Below are 18,266 nucleotides of genomic sequence, written 5' to 3'. Positions count from 1 at the left end.
TAAAAATATTATCTACATAGATCTTCCAAGGCACTTCAGTACTGTGTGCCACTAAGTGATCCTCGTGTTGAGTACACAAAGCAATTAAAAAACCTGTCTCACTCAGAAACTATGAAAGTCTTTTTCTTAAGAATGTCCTTCATAGCTTTAAATTCTTGTGTATAACAGGCATTTCAACAATTTAGGTACAAAAATGTCATATGTTCTTCTCACGTGCTGCATGAAAGTTTTTGTAGTTTAATATAATAGTCTTTAGTTTCACAGCATTTAGCTGTTGGTTATATCAATTATCTTCCAGCTGTAAGGGCCCCTCATAGAAGAATATTCCAATCCTCCAAATCTGTTGAGAATTCATGGTTGCCTCAATTCAGAGAAAAGCTCAAGGCATTCGACTCCTTCTCCTTGCAAAATCACACCCGTGGAAAATGTTCAGTAGATCAGAGCAAGAGACTATTTAAAACAAATACAGAAATAAATTAACACACATTTCCTTTTCAGTTGCAAATATAAAGTGTGACTTACTCTTTTAGTTAGCTGGGTGTCCATCATGAAATTATGCACATGTTTTTCAGCTTTGGTAAGTTCTAACTTCCTTGCCACCACAGCTACCACCAGTGCAGTGCACCCAGCACCCTGAAAACAATAAAATAAACCCTCAAGATGTTACTGCTGCACTTTGCAGAGTTTTTAGCGGAAGTTTCTCCTTTGCTGTAGAAGTCTGACAGGCATCAGGTGATTCATCCCTGGTAAATAGAGTGAACACGTTACAGCTATTTCAGTTCAGAGTAATAGGAAAAGTTAGTAATTACAGGCTGGTAAACTGTCAAGGCGTCAAAATAATTAGTGAGCAGCAACATTTAAAAGTTCTGCTTTTTTTCTGCAGGGGCTGAAAATTTGAACACATCCCATTTCTAGTGCATAAACAAAGGGGGTGATCAAAACAACTTTTAAACTCCAGAATATTAGCAAATAAATGCAGAGTACCTGTTCTTAACTAGTGTCTCAAGGTTACAGCAAGTGCTAAAGAGGAAATAAGATTAGATTAGTATTTAGCATACAGAAAAAAAAGAAAAAAAATCTTAGGAGTTTCTGTAGGGCCTAAAAATAATAATAAGTTTAGTATTTAATCACTTTAGTATACTTCCCTGTTGTTCTCCAAGTCCTTCAATGATCTTTTCCTATAGTATTTCTTCTTGTCTTATTACCTTTTAAAACAGCACACATACACAAGAACATTTCTTCAAAACGTGGATGGAGAAAATACCAATTTTCTCATCTGTGCTGTGTGTATGTATGCATATGCATGTACATATACAGACACGCGTGTTCACATCAGGCCAAAGCCAGTATGTGCCTGTCCCTCTGAAACAACACTGCCTTTATCAGCATCACAAATTGAGACTCTTAGTGGCGGGGAGGAAAGAAAACCACGTAATGAGCAGGAGTGTCTATTATGCACATCTAGAGGTATAGCTTAGTTTACACTATTTATAAATTATGTTACCTTAGTCTTTTTCAAAAAAAAGCCCAAATCTTTACAAGTCCTTTCTAAAAAAACCCATTAAATAACAAAAATAACATAAAATCTAAAAAACCCCCATTAAATAAAAAGTAACATTAAAAACATTATATGAGGCTGTGTTTCTTGCAATTTCACCCAAATTGCACCTGTCAGTTACCCTCCAGTATAAAGCAATCTCCTGTTGCACACTGAAGCTTACATTTAATTTACATTTGCAAGGCTTTCTTCCACTCTTTCTGTATTTCTCCCATTAATTAATTCTCTCTCCACCCCCCACCTTCAATTGCCTTACTCTCTTCAGAAAAATCCAGAACAAATCTCTGAATCTAGCTTCCAAAATACAAATTCCATCAATAAACACATAAAGACTGCAAAATAAATTAACTCATTGAAAACTCTTATTCACATAGTGTTCTCAAAAAGATGAATCTGCTCTCTCTGCTTACCTACTGAGAGACCCAATGAATTTTGGAAGTGTCTCACATAAATTAATTCTCCATTTCCCTGGTATATTGTTCAAAAAAATACACCTGGTCCCTCACAAAACATCTAATTCTCTACAGTTAGTTCTCACCTATCAAAGGTCCTATCCCCAACAGCCCTCAACATTCCTTTGCATGAGTCCACTGTAATTTTGCTGCACTTCCCTCTTCTCTCCTGTCCTCAATACTAAAGCTTTCCAGTTTTGCTGTTCTTTCTCCCTCTGCTCTCCAGCCCTGTGTTGATAGAAGTTTGTGGAAATTTACTTAAAGCCTTGCACTCTCCATAACATGAATCAAAATGGGGCTACAAGTTCCTTTGCTTCTCCAGATCCTGCTGAGAGTTAAAAGGGAAGAAGACAGCCAATGCAGCCTAAGGCTAAGCACTTCAGATATCCTCCAAGCCTTCTGAGGACTGCTACGAAGGAGATGCTCTACCATATGCCCTACCTCCCCTGAAAACAGACAGCTTTCCTTTGGTCTCCTTCCTGCGAAGGAGGGAAGGAGGGAAGTGCTAATAGGCAGAAGACTTCTCTGAGGGCAAATAAACAAAGAAATGATGACCCCATACAATAACAAGAACACGAAGAGAAAAGCAGACAGCTTTTGGCTCAGTATGTCAGCATAGCTGGGGTCAGACATTGATTTAATGACATACCTTGAGTTCTGCCCGCTTACAGCAAGAACGCTAAAACGTAATGAGATTATTAATACAGACACCACTGGCACAGTGGCGCAAAACTGATACATAAGCCAAGTTACCAGGGGGGAGAAATATAGATCCCCTTCCACGCCCTCACAGAAAAGGCTAAATAAATGCTGACAGACAAAAGGAGTTGGTTTGAGCTGAAATTATTCCAGTCTTTGCAATTAACTTCCATGCTTTTTTTCAGAGTGGCACAGCAGTTATGAGGGCCAAACGCTGTGAAAACCAGTAGCTTTTATCTCACACAACAGACGCTGCCTGCAGCAGCAGAGGACTGTCACTGGCAAGCTATGACAACCACCTCTATGGTGTATATGCACTCCTGTCTTCCTTATCTCCAGGCCAGCTTACTGCAACAGCAATGTGTTCTAGATTCAGGTTATCCCTGTTGGCTTTGTGGGATCTGATGGGATCTCCAGTTGTGGGATCTGATGGGATCTCCAGATACAAAAAATGAGGTCTTTTAGCGTTTCTGCAAAAGAAGGAAGTATTATACTATCTGCATGTTTACATTTCACAGTACCTTGAAGGAAAACAAATTACGCTCATTCCTTAAACAACTAACAGCTTACAGAAATGAGACTGAAATTCCACTTGAAGTACATGATGATAATTAATATTTTATGTTACAGTGCTCTGCACTATTATATGGCTCCCCTAAAGATCTCAGCATCCGTAAGAATACTAACAAAGTGAGAATTATGCAAACTGCAGAAATGAAATAGAGGCAATACAGTTACTTTAAAATGGTAACATTGTAAGCATCATATTATGCCATGCATATCCTGATTCACATGAAAATCGGTAGGTCAGGTTTTTTTCTTATATCAATACTGCATAATGCAGCAGCCACTTCTTTATTAAAAAGACTTACACTAAGCAAAAGCACCATAATTATTTCAACTGCATGATGGGCCCTTTTGAGAATGAAATTCTAAACCCGCTTGTATTTCATTACCGCATTTTATAATTTCCAGCATTATTCTTTTTATCCTATTTTGAAGTAAATAATAAACTAAATCACTACTTCAAGTTCTTGCTTAACTGCCAGGGTAATGATATCTACATCCTGGTTTTGGCTGGGATAGAGTTAATTTTCTTTTTAGTAGCTGGTACAGTGCTGTGTTTTGGACTTGGTATGAGAATAATGTTGGTAACACACTGATGTTTGAGTTGTTGCTAAGTTGTGCTTACTCTAAATCAAGGACTTTTCAGTTTCCCGTGCTCTGCCAGTGAGCAGGTGCACAAGAAGCCAGGAGGGAGCAGAGCCAGGACAGCTGCCTGAACTAGCCAAGGGGATATTCCATACCATAGAATGTCATGTTCAGTATATAAACTGGGGGGAGTTGGCCAGAAGCTGCTAATCACTGCTCAGGGGCAGGCTGGGCATCTGTCAGTGCGTGGTGAGCAATTGTATTGTGCACCACCTTTTTTTTCTTTTTACCTTGGGTTTTATCTCTCTCTCTCCCTCCACTCTTCATTACAATTATTATTGTTATTTCAATTATTAAACTGTTCTTATCTCAACCCACAGCTTTTAACTTCTTCCAGTTCTCCTCCCCATGCCACTGGAGGGTGGAGCGGGAAATGAGCAAGTAGTTGTGTGGTACTTAGTTGCCAGCTGGGGTTAAAACACGACAATATAATGCAAAGAAAATGAAAAAGGCAGGAATGTATATGTTTTCAAGTATCAAGGCAGTAATTAATTCTATTTGGAATTTGCACTCCTCGGTCAGCCCCCTGTCCACCTCTTGCATTACAGAGTTATTGTAGTGTATTTTGGCTTGGAAAGCAGCCTGATTTTAAAGGCACTTATGACTTCCAGTATGTCAAAATTTGAGGAAAAAAAGAGAATGAAAGAGTATTCACAACGTTCCCTCATCAGTCCACTGCAGCTTTAGCTAGAGAGAGAGAAAGACAGGTATGAAAGCCACCAACCTCCACCCTATTGAATAGTCCATTCAAGGTGTGGATACAGTCAAAGATGGAAAAGCAAATGTCATATTTCAATGAATTAAAAAATTACCAGTTTGTGCTAGTTAGCAAATGTTCATAACTATGTACATCAGAACCTAAAGGTTTCACAAGAAAGGGGAAAAGTGGCTAATGAATTTAATTAATTTATGCTGACTATTCAGATTTTCAGTTGATTTCAGGTAAACTGGGAAAACAGACAATTCTGCTTTCACAGTTTCTCAAGGTTACATAATTCTTTTTCTATCCAGAAAAGTTTGGTGTGTTCACATGAAATGAAGCATTAAACAGTTATAAGCTCTGCGGACAGTTCAGACGCAAAAAAGCTGACCTACTTCAATTTTTCTGTTTTCCAGAAAGCATGTACAGGCTGAACAAACTTACCTACTAAACCGGGAGAAGCCCTTAAAGATCAGAGATTTAAAAATAGGCTTCTCTAAAACAAGACAAGGACTCTGCTGATTAGCTCAGCAATGCCTATTTCCTATTTGCAAAGACGTGAAGATGAAGCACATAAATCTTATCCTGAATGCACAGTATTTCTTGCTTGATATGATGTGTGTATTAGTCTGCAGTAAAAGTAAAAAGTCTGCAAACAAACATATGACACATCCTCAGTCTTTTAAATGGGCAAAGCAACAAACACTGGACTGTACAGTGGCATCAGATCTCTGATGGTGAGGTAAAAATTGCATTTGTGAGCAGTACAGTCTTGAAGTGTAAGGTTTACAGCCATTTACACTGGACAGAACTTCCCTTAACTGTTTAGCTGGTGTCCTGTATGAAAACACTCTGATGTATCTGCAAACAACTTTAGGACATTCCTCATATCTTTAATTCTAAACATGCTGCTCCTGTTCAGGACAAAGAATCACACCTTAAGTGCAAATGCTCACGCATGTAAGCAATAGTCCATGGAAGCCTTCCTTCGGTACCCTCTTTGATGTAGTCTCTGAGTTTCCCTGGTAGATATAAGTGTATGTGGGTATTTGAATCACACATGTATGTGGGTACTTGTTAAACACTAGTAGGCTAATTATTTTCTCTGTTATACAAGCCTAAACAATGACCGATATTAGAAAAATGAATGGATGAATGGACTAAGTTGAGTGAAAAGATAAAACGGCTTTTTGACATCAAAGCCACACTATTTAAAAACAGCCAGAGAAGAAAGGTTAAATTCATTGTATTTTAAGTTATACTTTAAAGTTAGCAACCAAACAAAATGTTTAAACATACACTCCAGAACAAAATAACTATTACTTGGTGTTATCTTTCCCTTTACCCTTAGGCACCATAAACTGCAACTTTCCCTACCTGTCTGCACAGTGTCTCTTCTTGGCACTTAGTTCTGCACTATTGCAAGCTTCCTTTCATCGACTTTAACAAAGCAATGAAAGCTTTTAGCGGTATCAGAGATTGGTGCAAAGGTGATTTTCTTTGCCTGTCATTTTTACTATGTCACTCTGCTTTGCATCCATCTATTCCCTTCTTTGTGGCATTACATATAGAATATTTTCTCTCAGTTGCAGTATTTTATGACTTCAGGCTCTTCCATCTCATGGGTTCAAGCTCTTCTATGCCAAAAAAGTATCATAGAACTACAGAATCACAGAAGCATTTAGGTTGGATAAGACCTTTAAGATCAAGTCCAACCATTAAGCCTGGACTGACAAGTCCATCACTAAACCATGTCCCTAAGTGCCACATCTACATGTTTTTTAAACACCTCCAGGGATGGTGATTCCTTTGCATCTTCTCTTGACTGAGGAAAAGCTCTCTGGAAACATGTACTAAACTAATTTATAGTTTTCTTTCAAATTCTTCCCCTTTAGGATATTACTTACTACAAAGCATAGCAAAACCAGTGAAGGTACTTAAGATTCTGGTGTGCCAAGATCACTTGTTTTGATCCTACCTAATGCCTCCTTGTTCCCCACTCTCTGAGCTATATGTAGATGGCCAACTCTTCAGGAATGTCACACTATATATTTCTACTCTCTTTATACAGCACTAGTATCAATAGGATCAGGTGTTAAGAGTCCTGAAGTGCTACAGGAATATAAGTAACAATAAATATAGATGGTAGGTCTGTACTAACCAATGATACTGTGCAGATCACAGTACTAGACCCGACTCTGCCTTTTTTCTCCTCCAACCCTTCCTGTGGCTACGCATCAATATACTTACTACATACTAATACCCGCTGAGATGCCTTTAACAGTCTAATCCCAGCCCTCTGTCCTCTTCACCAATGCAGCCCACCCTGAGCCTTCTGCTGTTATCACCAGAATCACCAGAAGAAATCCGACTAACATAAAGCTACCACAGAGAATTTTACATAATGGTAAACCACAGCAGATATAGCCATGGTAGCTAGGTAAGAAAGCTGGTGTTGCCCAGCGTATCTGATGAGGGTGAGGCTATGAAGTTTGAATCAAGACCATGCCTTTCCTACTAAATGCTAAGGCTGAGGGTTCCCACTGGTGCAACACACACTGACTGCAAAACTGCAGGGTCAGGCTTCAGTGAAGCCTGGCATTTAGCTCCATCATTCTGGTAAAGGTCCAGTTTCAATGATAATCAAATAGAGGTGCTTGCAACTCTTTAACTAAAGTTATCTAAGGCAAAGAATGGTTAGCCCTGGCTGATACGCTGCACTGTAATCAGCACTAGGTCCGCAGAGAAGTCCTGTACTCCTCTAAGTAAACAGCTCTGGCATTTCCACTTGGTTCTTTCTTCGGCAAGGTTCCAAAACACCTTTAAAGGTCAACAATGAATTAAGCTATTTCTGCACCTGCCTGGAGGTCATACATGTACCTGGGGGGGTACTACTGGTGACAAAGGAAGCAACACTGTGTATCAGTGTCTCAGCTGAAAGTCGCCTGGCAGCTTTGGTTTACTGGACTGGAAGTGAAATGCAGTCTTTAGTGCTGTAGTTGTCACAAAAATGTCCTGCTATACTTGCCTGTAGCTGAAAGAAGGCTGTTGCCACATTTCTTGCTCACTTCCCTTGGGATCCACTGAGGGAGAGAGAAGGTCCGCTTTGCAGACATATGGTTCTGGTGGGAAATTTAGCTCTGCACCAGAAGGGCACAGCATTCCTCCTGCTGCTCTGCATAAAATGAAAATCCTGTAAGAATTTAAACAGGTATTTTGTTCATTAGGCTCTCTAGAAGGTGGACTTACAGGACCACCAGGGGAGGGGGAGGAAAAAAAATAAATCTTGCTTGAAGTAAAAAAACCCCTCACCAAAACAAGCAATGCAAAAGTTGAGGGAGGAATCCATCCACGAGACAAACAGAGGCTGGGGAAATGGTGGTGTGTCAATGTGGCTTTGCATTTGTCATTGCTTACTGGGAGAGATGTGTAACCTCGCAACACTGAAACAAAACAGGGTGAGTAACAGGACAACAACTATGCCATCTCAGGCAAAAAGCTACCCTAAAATAGTTTTGCATTATTTATACTTTCATATATTCAATATATGCTTGGCTACGGTTGTCTTCAGTGGAGTTCAGTGGAGTCTTCAGTGGAGTACTGTGTCTGTACCACAGTTAGAATTTTATTGCATATATATATATATATGTATATATATTGCTTCTAATCTATCTATCTATCTATCTATATTGCTTCTAATCTATACAACAGCAGATGAGAAGATTCCTTTACTTCTAATTAGTCCATAAGGTTTTTAGCAATGTTGCAAAAATGAAAATTACTAAGAGCACTGAATGTAATATACAAATATGAAATTGGTTATATACTCTCAGGCACAGTAATAGGTAGTTGTAGTGGAGGTGAAGTAAACTTAATTCTTGAGTAATGCAAGCTGGGTACTAGGGAAGGCTTCTGGGAGAGCACAGAAAACGATTTACAAATGAAGACAATCTCTCTTCTACAGGGGAACCTATAAATGATAGTAGTGTTAACTCAGAGAAGCCCAAGAATTTAATGCACCTTGGTGGCTGGGCTTCTGGAAAACTATCAGTGGTTGTAACAGCTAGAACCCCCCTGGAGATCAACAGTTTCTGCCAATGTGCAAAAAAACTTTTGCTGTGAGAGGAGGTGAGATCTGATTTCACTAACCAAGGAGGTCCAAGCCTACAAGGCTGAGGGGAAATGTTACTTTAGTAATTCAAGATGAAAGCTACCGATGATGTTCTTGTCCAACACTTGTGTTGTAAATACAAAAGTTCCATGAGAATATGTGTAAAAGTGTATTAAAATTGCTGTATTCAATCTAAAGTTATTACATCTGGTTTTTTTGGGGTTTTTTGTTTTTTTAAAAAAAGCAGAAGTTTTGCTGTAACAGTTGTCAGTAATGGTCATATCTCTGTCAAAAAAGTTATCACACGACTATTGCTGTTCATTCCAGCCAGTAACTGCCCTTCAACTTGCTGAAATGCATCTGTAACTCCCAGCTAGACCTAAGTGGGAAACAGTTCCCCTGTCCTCTGATGCTTCAAAAACTTCCCTGCTCTACTGGTATGAACTGAAGACCTTCCCAAGGGAGGCTTTTTTCTTAATTTTTCTAATGCTAAAAAGAGGGTTACACCTGCCAGGAGATTCCAGTTACTCAAATTGAGGTAGAGCCTCTGCCATTCTCTCACATTTCAGATCGCTGCCCTAAGCACCACTACTTCATGGACCATTCTCTGGAGCTTCCCAACTTGATTTTGATAATTTATTTGTCTTTACATTAGAAATTTCACCCCAACAAGCGACCGCCATAAAATAATCCCAAAATGTGCTCCTTCTGAAAGTTTCCATTTTGGCAATCTGGTGTGCTGGAACAACAATAGTAGAGGAGCTGAAGAATTTCTGAGAAGCCCAGCTTCTAACAGTTTCAACTCTTAATAATTCAAGCATCATTAACTGCCTTCTTCATACTACATCTCTGCTTGATACACTGTCCAGTTACATTGTATTGTGGTAGAAGGAATAAACACAATCTGTTATGAATCCTGATGCCACTTATTATTGAATTCTCAGAACCAGCTGAATTAAATTCTACCATATATCTGAGACATGGACCCAAATGCTGCCAATTTGCATGAAAAGCTTTTCAGATTTTCCTGTACCCTCAGGGAAGTAAAAATTGCGCTGTGTTCTAGATTTGTGAAATTCCTCTGGTAAGCTTCTTATTCACAAAACTATTTACCACATTGCTCTGACCTTTTACCGCCAGATATTAGAAATGATAGAAATATTATAGATTCTTGATCAATATGCAAAATGTTCTAGGTAAACCTTTAAACAGGAATACAATCTATTATTCTTTTACTGTTATTACAAAAAAATGAGTTGCTTCTGCCAGTCAACCATACCTATCTGCCCACAAAGCAGCCTATTAAACACACCTTTTCAGCTCTTTGAGTGTAATTCAAAATACATTTCTGTGTTTCATAAACAATTACATGTTTCTGCAACTCTTTACTTTTTCTTACAATGTAGTAACTATGTGCAGACTTCCACAAGGACATTAAAAGCGGCAGCATGACAAGCTTTAAAATCAGATCTGATTCATTTTTGATTCATGATTTAGAACTAAGAAAACTACTATCCCTAAGGCCATATTGTACCCATTGACTGCATCGTGACCACGCCAAAAATTCAGCTACATGAGTGGTGTTCAAATCCTGTAGTTAAAAGGTGCTACTTAAAACATTTCCAAGAGCAACATCTAATCTTGTCCACCTTTATGATGTAAATTTAAGAAAACTTCCCTAATTTATTTGGTTCTTCCATCGGCTTAATGATCTCTTTGGAGTTCATTTCAATAACAGAAGCATTTAAGCAGCACTTTCAGCATTAGAGGCAGACACTGAAATAACAGCTATTTAATTTAAAGCAATTTTCATACAAGCTATAGGCAACCATCCTGTGCATCACATGACAGGACAACTACAATCATCCATTTTATTGTAGCAACATAGGTTTGACCTGCTAGTTCTGCATGTCTGCTTCTAACTGTTGGCAGTTGGTTCTGCAGAAGATTCTGCATCCTCAGCTTTGCATCATATAATAAATGCACTAGTTCATCACATAATGCTGGATGTAAAAGGAAAAGACTCCTCAAACCTTGCAACAGAACCTTGCATTTGGAATTGGAAGAATGGATTGCCATTATTTTGTCTTGCATAGGTACACAAGCTTATAAAGATCTGTAAAAGTTATCTACCCCACAGTCAGTAATTATGCATCTTCCGTATCTTCCTCACACCTGTCCCCTCCTTCTACTTCCACTAATTTCTACTTCTCTTCTTTAAATTATTGCTAACTTTATTATACTCCTCATAAAGCAAGGAAAATTTGGCAAATGACTCCAAGGCCCTAACTCCAAAAAGCCATTAAGGAGGTGAAATTGCTGCCTGTGTATGCAGTTCCAGTTAGCACCACAGAAACAGAAGTGCTCCACCTGCAGCTGGGCTCAGCCTGCTGACCAGGATCTGAGAGATCTGCGGGGGTGTGCACTGAAAACCATGGATGGCACCTTCAGTGGGCAGACAAACCGCGTGGCATGGTGAAGATACCACAGGCCTCCCCATCTCCTCTATATCCTCTTCTGATAACAGTGACAGCACTCATATTTCTATCCACCCATCGTGCTCTTGCAGACCTACCTGATGTATACCGAGGGCAGAGGACACACTTGCTATCAAATTCATATATATATATATATACACACACCGATACACACACACACACACACACATACATATCCACCTGGCCCATAGTCTGCTGCTGCTGCCCAGTGAACTCTCATTGGAAAAAGATTGATAGGTAATTGAGATACCAGGTTCAGATTCACTTACTTGGCATGAACTATACCATGCTGTGTCAGTATTTTCATTAAAGTTGCACATATTTAAGTGCTTTCCAGGATCAAAAAGTAAATTTTTCAGTATGACAGTACACATTTTTTCACTATTTTCCTTCTTTGTTCACTTTGTTTCTTACTTTATTTTTTAATACATGAATCAGATTTCCTTGCTGGCTTACTCTTAACGATTCTCAAGGCATTTTTCCTTTTTGGTATAACGTGAATAAATGTAAAAATATTCCTATTTTCCAGCAGTGTGAATATGCACAATTTAAAAGACGTTGCTTGAGCCAGTACCTCAAATGTGCAGTTTCAACAGCCAGCATAACTCGGTGCCACCAGTAGACTGCACGAAGTTTACTTCCCAGGCTGGAGCACAGCACAGGCTTCAGCCTGAGCTGTCCAATTTCCACCGCACAAAAACCAATTCCTGAAGAAGAAGTGGGAGGACAGCCAGGGCACCTGTGCTCTCCCTTCATTGGGGTCAAGACACCAAAGGAGCCCTCCACAGGCTGCCAGTTATGCAAAGCCAATACCAACTCTTCCGTGGTCTGTGTAACTACTCTTGTATTCACAAGTATTTCTGTTTATTCTCCCTTCCACTCCTTTTAACAGGGACCTTATTCAAAAGCAAAACCTCAGTGGTATTTGGTATTGGTCACACTAATCCAACAATGTATTTGCTACTTCAGATGCTAAGTAATTACATTTTCCCTTTTAAAGTCACATACATGGTTTCATTTCATTTGTTACACTCAATCAAAAATTATCCTGGTGTATCTTCTAATTAGACCATCACCTCTATTGAAATAAAAATCAGTAAGTCTGTTCTTTTAGGATCTCAATCTTATCTTTAGCACAACAAACACTAATTAGTTACTGTACAAGTTTCAGAAGAGTAGCTGGTTTTGAAGATTTTTATTCAAGACCTATAGTTTTTTGGTATTGCAGGTCAGGCTGGAAGATAGGTCATTATTATGTTCAGTATTTCATACTTTGTATCTTTCAGGCCCTTCATTAAAAAAAAAAAAAAGAAAAGAAATAAAAGAGTAATTTCAACATTTGACTTTCTCCCATTGCTATCTAATTTTTTTCTAAAAGTTAACATTTGTCAAAGTCATATTGATGATGTCCTTAAAAATGTAACTGGAAGTCAGACTTTAAGTATTGTTTTACCTGTCATCACACACTAGCCACCTGGCTTGTTTTTTGGTTAAGAATGCTTTCTGTCTCTGGAGGTATTTATGCCAAACTTATTACCATGAGATTCTGATTGAAGCCTTTGTGCTTCCAAAGCAGCTGCAGAATTTTTAATCATAAAAAAACAATCAAAGACATGAAGGTGAGTATCATCCATACATTTCATAAGTCTAATTTTCAATGTAATCTTGTCCTAGTTGTGAAAAAAAAAATGCTATGTGTGCAAATGATATATATTTTATATAATTTATATATTTATATCATAAAGTACTTTAGTTTTTCACCAAAGCAATGGAAAAAATTGCAATAAATAATTTTACATCTTAATCCAAACAGTGCTTTCATAAGCAAAATGACAAATGTCTCATAATTTCAGCTTCTGTGTGGTTCATTCACAGCTGTATAGAATAACATTTGCAATAATCTGGACTCCGTTTTTCTGATATTATTTTTACCTTTTTTTAATCATAACAAAATCATAAGCCTACCCACAGCTATTCAAAATAAGTCCATGTTATTAGTGAATTGATTTCTTTCTGACAGCACAAAAATCTAACAAAAGTTTTCATGATGAAGAAATTGTTTTCTTTATACAGCTATGCTATTAGACTTATAAAAAATAGAGTAGAAAATCCTGCTCAAGCAAAATGCTTTAGGAGATTAGCCACAAAGGATAGATGCTACTATCCTTTGCACTAGCATAAATGCAACATCAGTGTGAAGTCCGTAGATTATTAGTATTGATACTAGTATTCTCACTGCACTTCTGCAGGGCTTTTAAGTTCTTAGATTTCTGTTAGAATAAGTTTTTTTGTAATGAAATGCTGAAAAGTGTTGAAGAATTTGAGTGAACAAAATGATCTGATACCTGCATCTTCAAGTATTTGCTTCTTATTTATAAACAGTGCCTGGGAAGAATAAAAGTGTTATAACAGGGTTCTGTCCCTATTCTGCATATCCACATGGCAATATCTACTGCTTGCCCTCCTTTTCCCCTAATGAATTTATGACCACATTTTATTCTCTCTGGCATCAAAATCCAGCTCAGAAAGAGGCGCAAAGGCAAATACCCCAGAAGATGGCAGATTTGAGCTTAGCCAACAGCCTTTAAAAAAGCCTTCTGAGGCATTCCTCTGCTTTCAGCCTGTACCTTCCAACTACATCGCAAACTCTGCTTTTAAGGAGACATGCATTTGCCATCACCAGCAAAATGTGCTGGAAGTCTTTCTTCCAGTTAATCTGGAGATCAACGACCTCAACCCATTCAGATGGTTTCCTTTTTTTTTTTTTGTTTTGTTTTGTTTTGGGGTTTTTTTGTTTTGTTTTAAGCATTTTGCAAAAATTCTTAAACATTACAAAAATGGACTGATCTATTTTACTCTTTGAACATAAAATGCACCCTTATAATGGAAAATTTTACCAAAACACCTGTTCAAAAGGGGCAACCATTTGATACCATTTGGTTTCAGCCATAATTCCAATATACCTGTTTTAACAGAGGAAGATATTGGAGCTGCATTACTTATAATCAATGGCAAAAATTCAGAAGCAAGTATGTATCTTACTGTTATATACTATATATATATAATGCTCATTCTACCTTTCTCATTCACAGAGACTTCTACATAGGAGTTGATACAAGTAAAGGTGGCAGAGTCTGGAAAGCTTTTACTTCTAATTTACTGTAGATACGTGTAAATTTCCCATACATTGCCTTACTCCCTGCCTAACTTTGACCAAATGGTGCAACACAGAAAAATGAAAACCAGACATAAGTACAGTTAATAAATATATACTGAATATGCATGGACTAACAATTGCTGCATTGTATCAACAGTAACAAAAACTGTTAACAGTGAAAACTGCACTACCTAAATTCAATTAAAGCCATGGAATGCTATGGGTAGACTTATAAAAAAATAAGAGTAGAAAACTATGTTCAAGCAAAATGTTTTAGAAGGTTAGCCACCATCACATTTCATTGTGAGTAACTTAAATATAAGAAACAAAGTCAGAACTCAAGATTCGTTATTAGTACTGCTCCAATTACATATGTCTGAAGGTAATAAAGATTATATGATACCTTAACATGTAATGAAAGACTGTATTGAGATTATGTCAGATTGGGATTTGCTTCTCTGTATTTCATCACACTGCTGTTGATTTTACCTAAAGAAGAAGAAAACCCTCCATTCCATCACCAGGACTGAAAGGCCATAGGGATGGCGCAAGTAAATATATATACACTATGCAAGCCAGCAAATAAATATCTCTTTATGACTGCCACAGGTTTTGGGATTAACTGCAGCAAACGGAATCTCCTACCCAATGAATAAATTCAGAAACACTCACCATGATTCCAGTGAGTAAACAGACTCCTTTCCCACAGTATGTATTAGGTACCATGTCACCATACCCAATGGATAGAAAGGTTATTGAAATCAACCACATTGCTCCGAGGAAGTTGCTAGTAACATCCTGTTGATCATGGTACCTGAAAAGAAAAAGAAAACAATTTCTTTATCATTAAAACTTTTGTTAGACTTTTGTGCTGTCAGAAAGAAATCACATTCACTAGTCATACAACCATTCTTGTACTCTACAGTTACTTCCTTTTTAAAAGTAGCTATAAGGAATTAAATAAAACTCAAATACATCAGCAGTAAAGAAACAGAAGATACAACAATAGCACCAGTAGTAAAGATACTCAGGATGGTTTATAACTCAGTATTCTGTTATTACTATTAAAATAGCAGAAACCTTTTGTTTTTTAATAGATTCTCGTCATCAGGAGTACAAGTCCTGCCAATCCTCTGCAGTGGAATAAGGCACTAGTTCACTACAGTTGCTGTTGTCTGAGGCAAATACAAAAGTCAGGAAAGGGCAAGCAGACAGCAGAGCACATCTCCATCTCCTTGGCCTACAGGCAAGTCCGTGATCAGAAAATTAAGCGTGAACTACCATGTAAATGCTGACCTGGACAACCTAACATCTCTCCTTCTACATATTCAAGATAAATAGAAAAGTATTACATTGTATTTCTTTCTATCAAAACATCTTTACCTTAAATTTGTTGTCTTAGTTTTAATATTCTAGTAGAATATGTTCATTTTCTCCTTCAAATCAAACAAGTTGAGGTGAATAATCCCATTTTCACATGACATACATACCTAATCAACTGGGAAGCCATAAAAACACCTTTTAGGACTACGACCTGTTGTCACAACTCACTTTGGAGGGGCAAAATTCCTAATAGTCTAACATAGTTGGAATTCTGCTCCTCAAACAGCGTAATTCTGCAACACTCTACTCTCTGTAGCAGCCACTGCAGCCTCAAGGTTGCAATAACCCCTGCAGCTGCTGTGAAGCCTCAGGTGAGCTATCTATGCTGCTGGATCCTCAAGGGTATTATTTTAGACAGTGCCTAAATCCATGTCTCACAGTGGGTCACAGAGGGCCATTAGGAAATTAGTTTACAAATCTGTAAGCTGCCTGCTTTCCACAACTGAAATTAATTGCTTTAGTTTTCTTCCATTGTGGACCGCAGTCTCCATGACAAAGCAGGAATGCAGAGTGAGCACAAAGGCACTCTTGGAAAATTCCCTATTTTCTCACTTGCAAGATATCCACTATAAATAATTGCAAAATGTCTTCTTCAAAGTCCCACCTATGCCCTGATGGTTACAACAACCTAAAAACTCTCTGACAGCCAGAGACTACAGCAACCACTCCAAACATGTCTGTTCCACATTCCACCTGCACTCTCTCCTGTTGTCAGCATTGTCTTTCTCACATACTTCATACAAGCTTTTGAAGGTTTTTTGTTCTGCACCTAGCACAATGCAGTAAAAGCCCACATTTGGAGGTCCTAAGGATGACAGTGACACAAAAATTAACCAGAACAGCAACAACAGCAGTAAAAAAAGTAAACAGCAAACTTGATTTAACTCAAGACCACAGAGCTCTGCACAACAAAAAAAGAGATCTGACATTGCTTTTTTGCCAGTCTGCCGTAAATATGATGGATTTTAGTCTCCACTTACCAAACTTTGCAAGTAACAGCTGTGAAATATATGGATGCAGGGAGAGACATATTCATCCCATTCAGGAAGTAAGAAGAAAGCCTACGTGATCACGCAAGTCCCTACACAGTATATGTAAGTGATATGACCCATAACCTTTGAATGAGGTTCACAGAAGTGTGCTAAAGCCACAACACATATTCTAAGGCCAGCAACTTAGTTAAATACCAGTAAATGTTCACATACATCTTTATAATACATTTCTTTAATGCCTCTCTTTGGGTTTTGAACCTGGCCATTTCTCTACTTCACACAGAAAAAAATTTTCCAATGAAGACGAAAATGCAATGCAATGTTTTTGGGTTTTTTCTACATTTTATCCAAATGGTTACATCCTTACAAAATTTCAGCCCTACATGGTGATAATTATAGAAATCTTGATATGACTGAAAACAGAACATTCAAATACAACCCAGTAAGTCCCTGAAACACCAGTTTCACATAAAGAATGTCAAAACCTCTCTCTTAAACCTTGAGTGATACAGGGAAATTTTAATGCTGCCTTTATCCATTTATCCTCCTTCACCCATTCCAGGAAACACAAAAAACAATCCACCCATTGATCATTTAATAAAGGTGACATAGAGTTAAACTTTAAAACCCACAACAGTAGGTTTTCAGCTTTCATTGGAGACGTGGATTTTAATTAGTAAGGTCCCCTAGATGAAATATTCATTAAAGCCATTTGCATCCATATTTAGTAGCACACTTCAAGGACCTGTTCAAGTGTTTTTAACTTGTTAGCTCAGCCCTCTTGGACTTCCTGCTCTTAATATTTCACTTGGTTGTGATTTTAAGGTTATAGTTCAGCAACCAAATGGTGCACACTTAATTTAAAAATCATCATCAATACTTACGACTTTACTGTGAGAAACAAAGGACACTTTGTACCCTCTCTATGGGCTCAGATGCTCAAGCATGGCAAAGCACACAAATTACAAGCTAATTTCATCTTTCGACAAAACCAAAAAATTCTTTCTCTCGCAACTGTACAAGGAAAGTTGCAGGATTGACTTCTCAAATTAAGAATCTGTTAAGTAAAACACAGACAATCTCAAAGCAGGGGTCACTGTCTTGGTAATCCCATCATTTCTGTGCCAGGTTTATAGGAAGGTAGATTGGTTTTGTCTTGTTTTTTTGCAACATCACTCATGATTTTTGAATCTCTGTGGTTAGTAAGTCCAGTACATGCCTACACCGTTCTGATTTTCATGAGATTAGAGTTGCGCCAGCATACGCTTCCAAGTGCTCTGCTATGCCATTAAGCACCACCATGATTTGGAATTCATGCCTGCACAAGCAAAGCCAGAGGAGTCTCTGGCTACCCTGTGCCCACAAGCAGGTAGCAAATTACTACATCTCTATCAAAACAGGAAAAGCAATTTCTTAAAAAAGTAGGAATTACAACATCTTATTTGTACAGCCATGGGAATGCTGCAAACGAGCACTGGAGGCATTTAAATTGCTTTGTTTTGAG

At 38.0% G+C, this 18,266-nt stretch overlaps 1 protein-coding gene across 1 annotated transcript in view; it reads right to left on the bottom strand.

Annotated features, from left to right (window-relative positions):
* Nucleotides 1-18,266, bottom strand: part of KCNN2 (potassium calcium-activated channel subfamily N member 2) — a 73,866-nt gene that overhangs the window by 10,168 nt on the left and 45,432 nt on the right. Inside the window, exons 5-6 of the mRNA XM_055699658.1 lie at nt 15,060-15,201; nt 523-633 (exon numbers count right to left, since the gene is read on the bottom strand). Coding sequence (XP_055555633.1) covers nt 523-633; nt 15,060-15,201 — 253 coding nt within the window. The remainder of the gene's footprint in view (nt 1-522; nt 634-15,059; nt 15,202-18,266) is intronic.

The sequence above is a fragment of the Falco cherrug genome, chromosome Z, assembly GCF_023634085.1.
Source record: "Falco cherrug isolate bFalChe1 chromosome Z, bFalChe1.pri, whole genome shotgun sequence".
Lineage (NCBI taxonomy): Eukaryota > Metazoa > Chordata > Aves > Falconiformes > Falconidae > Falco > Falco cherrug.
Note: the sequence above shows the minus strand (reverse complement) of the source record. Positions and strands in the feature narration are given on the sequence as shown.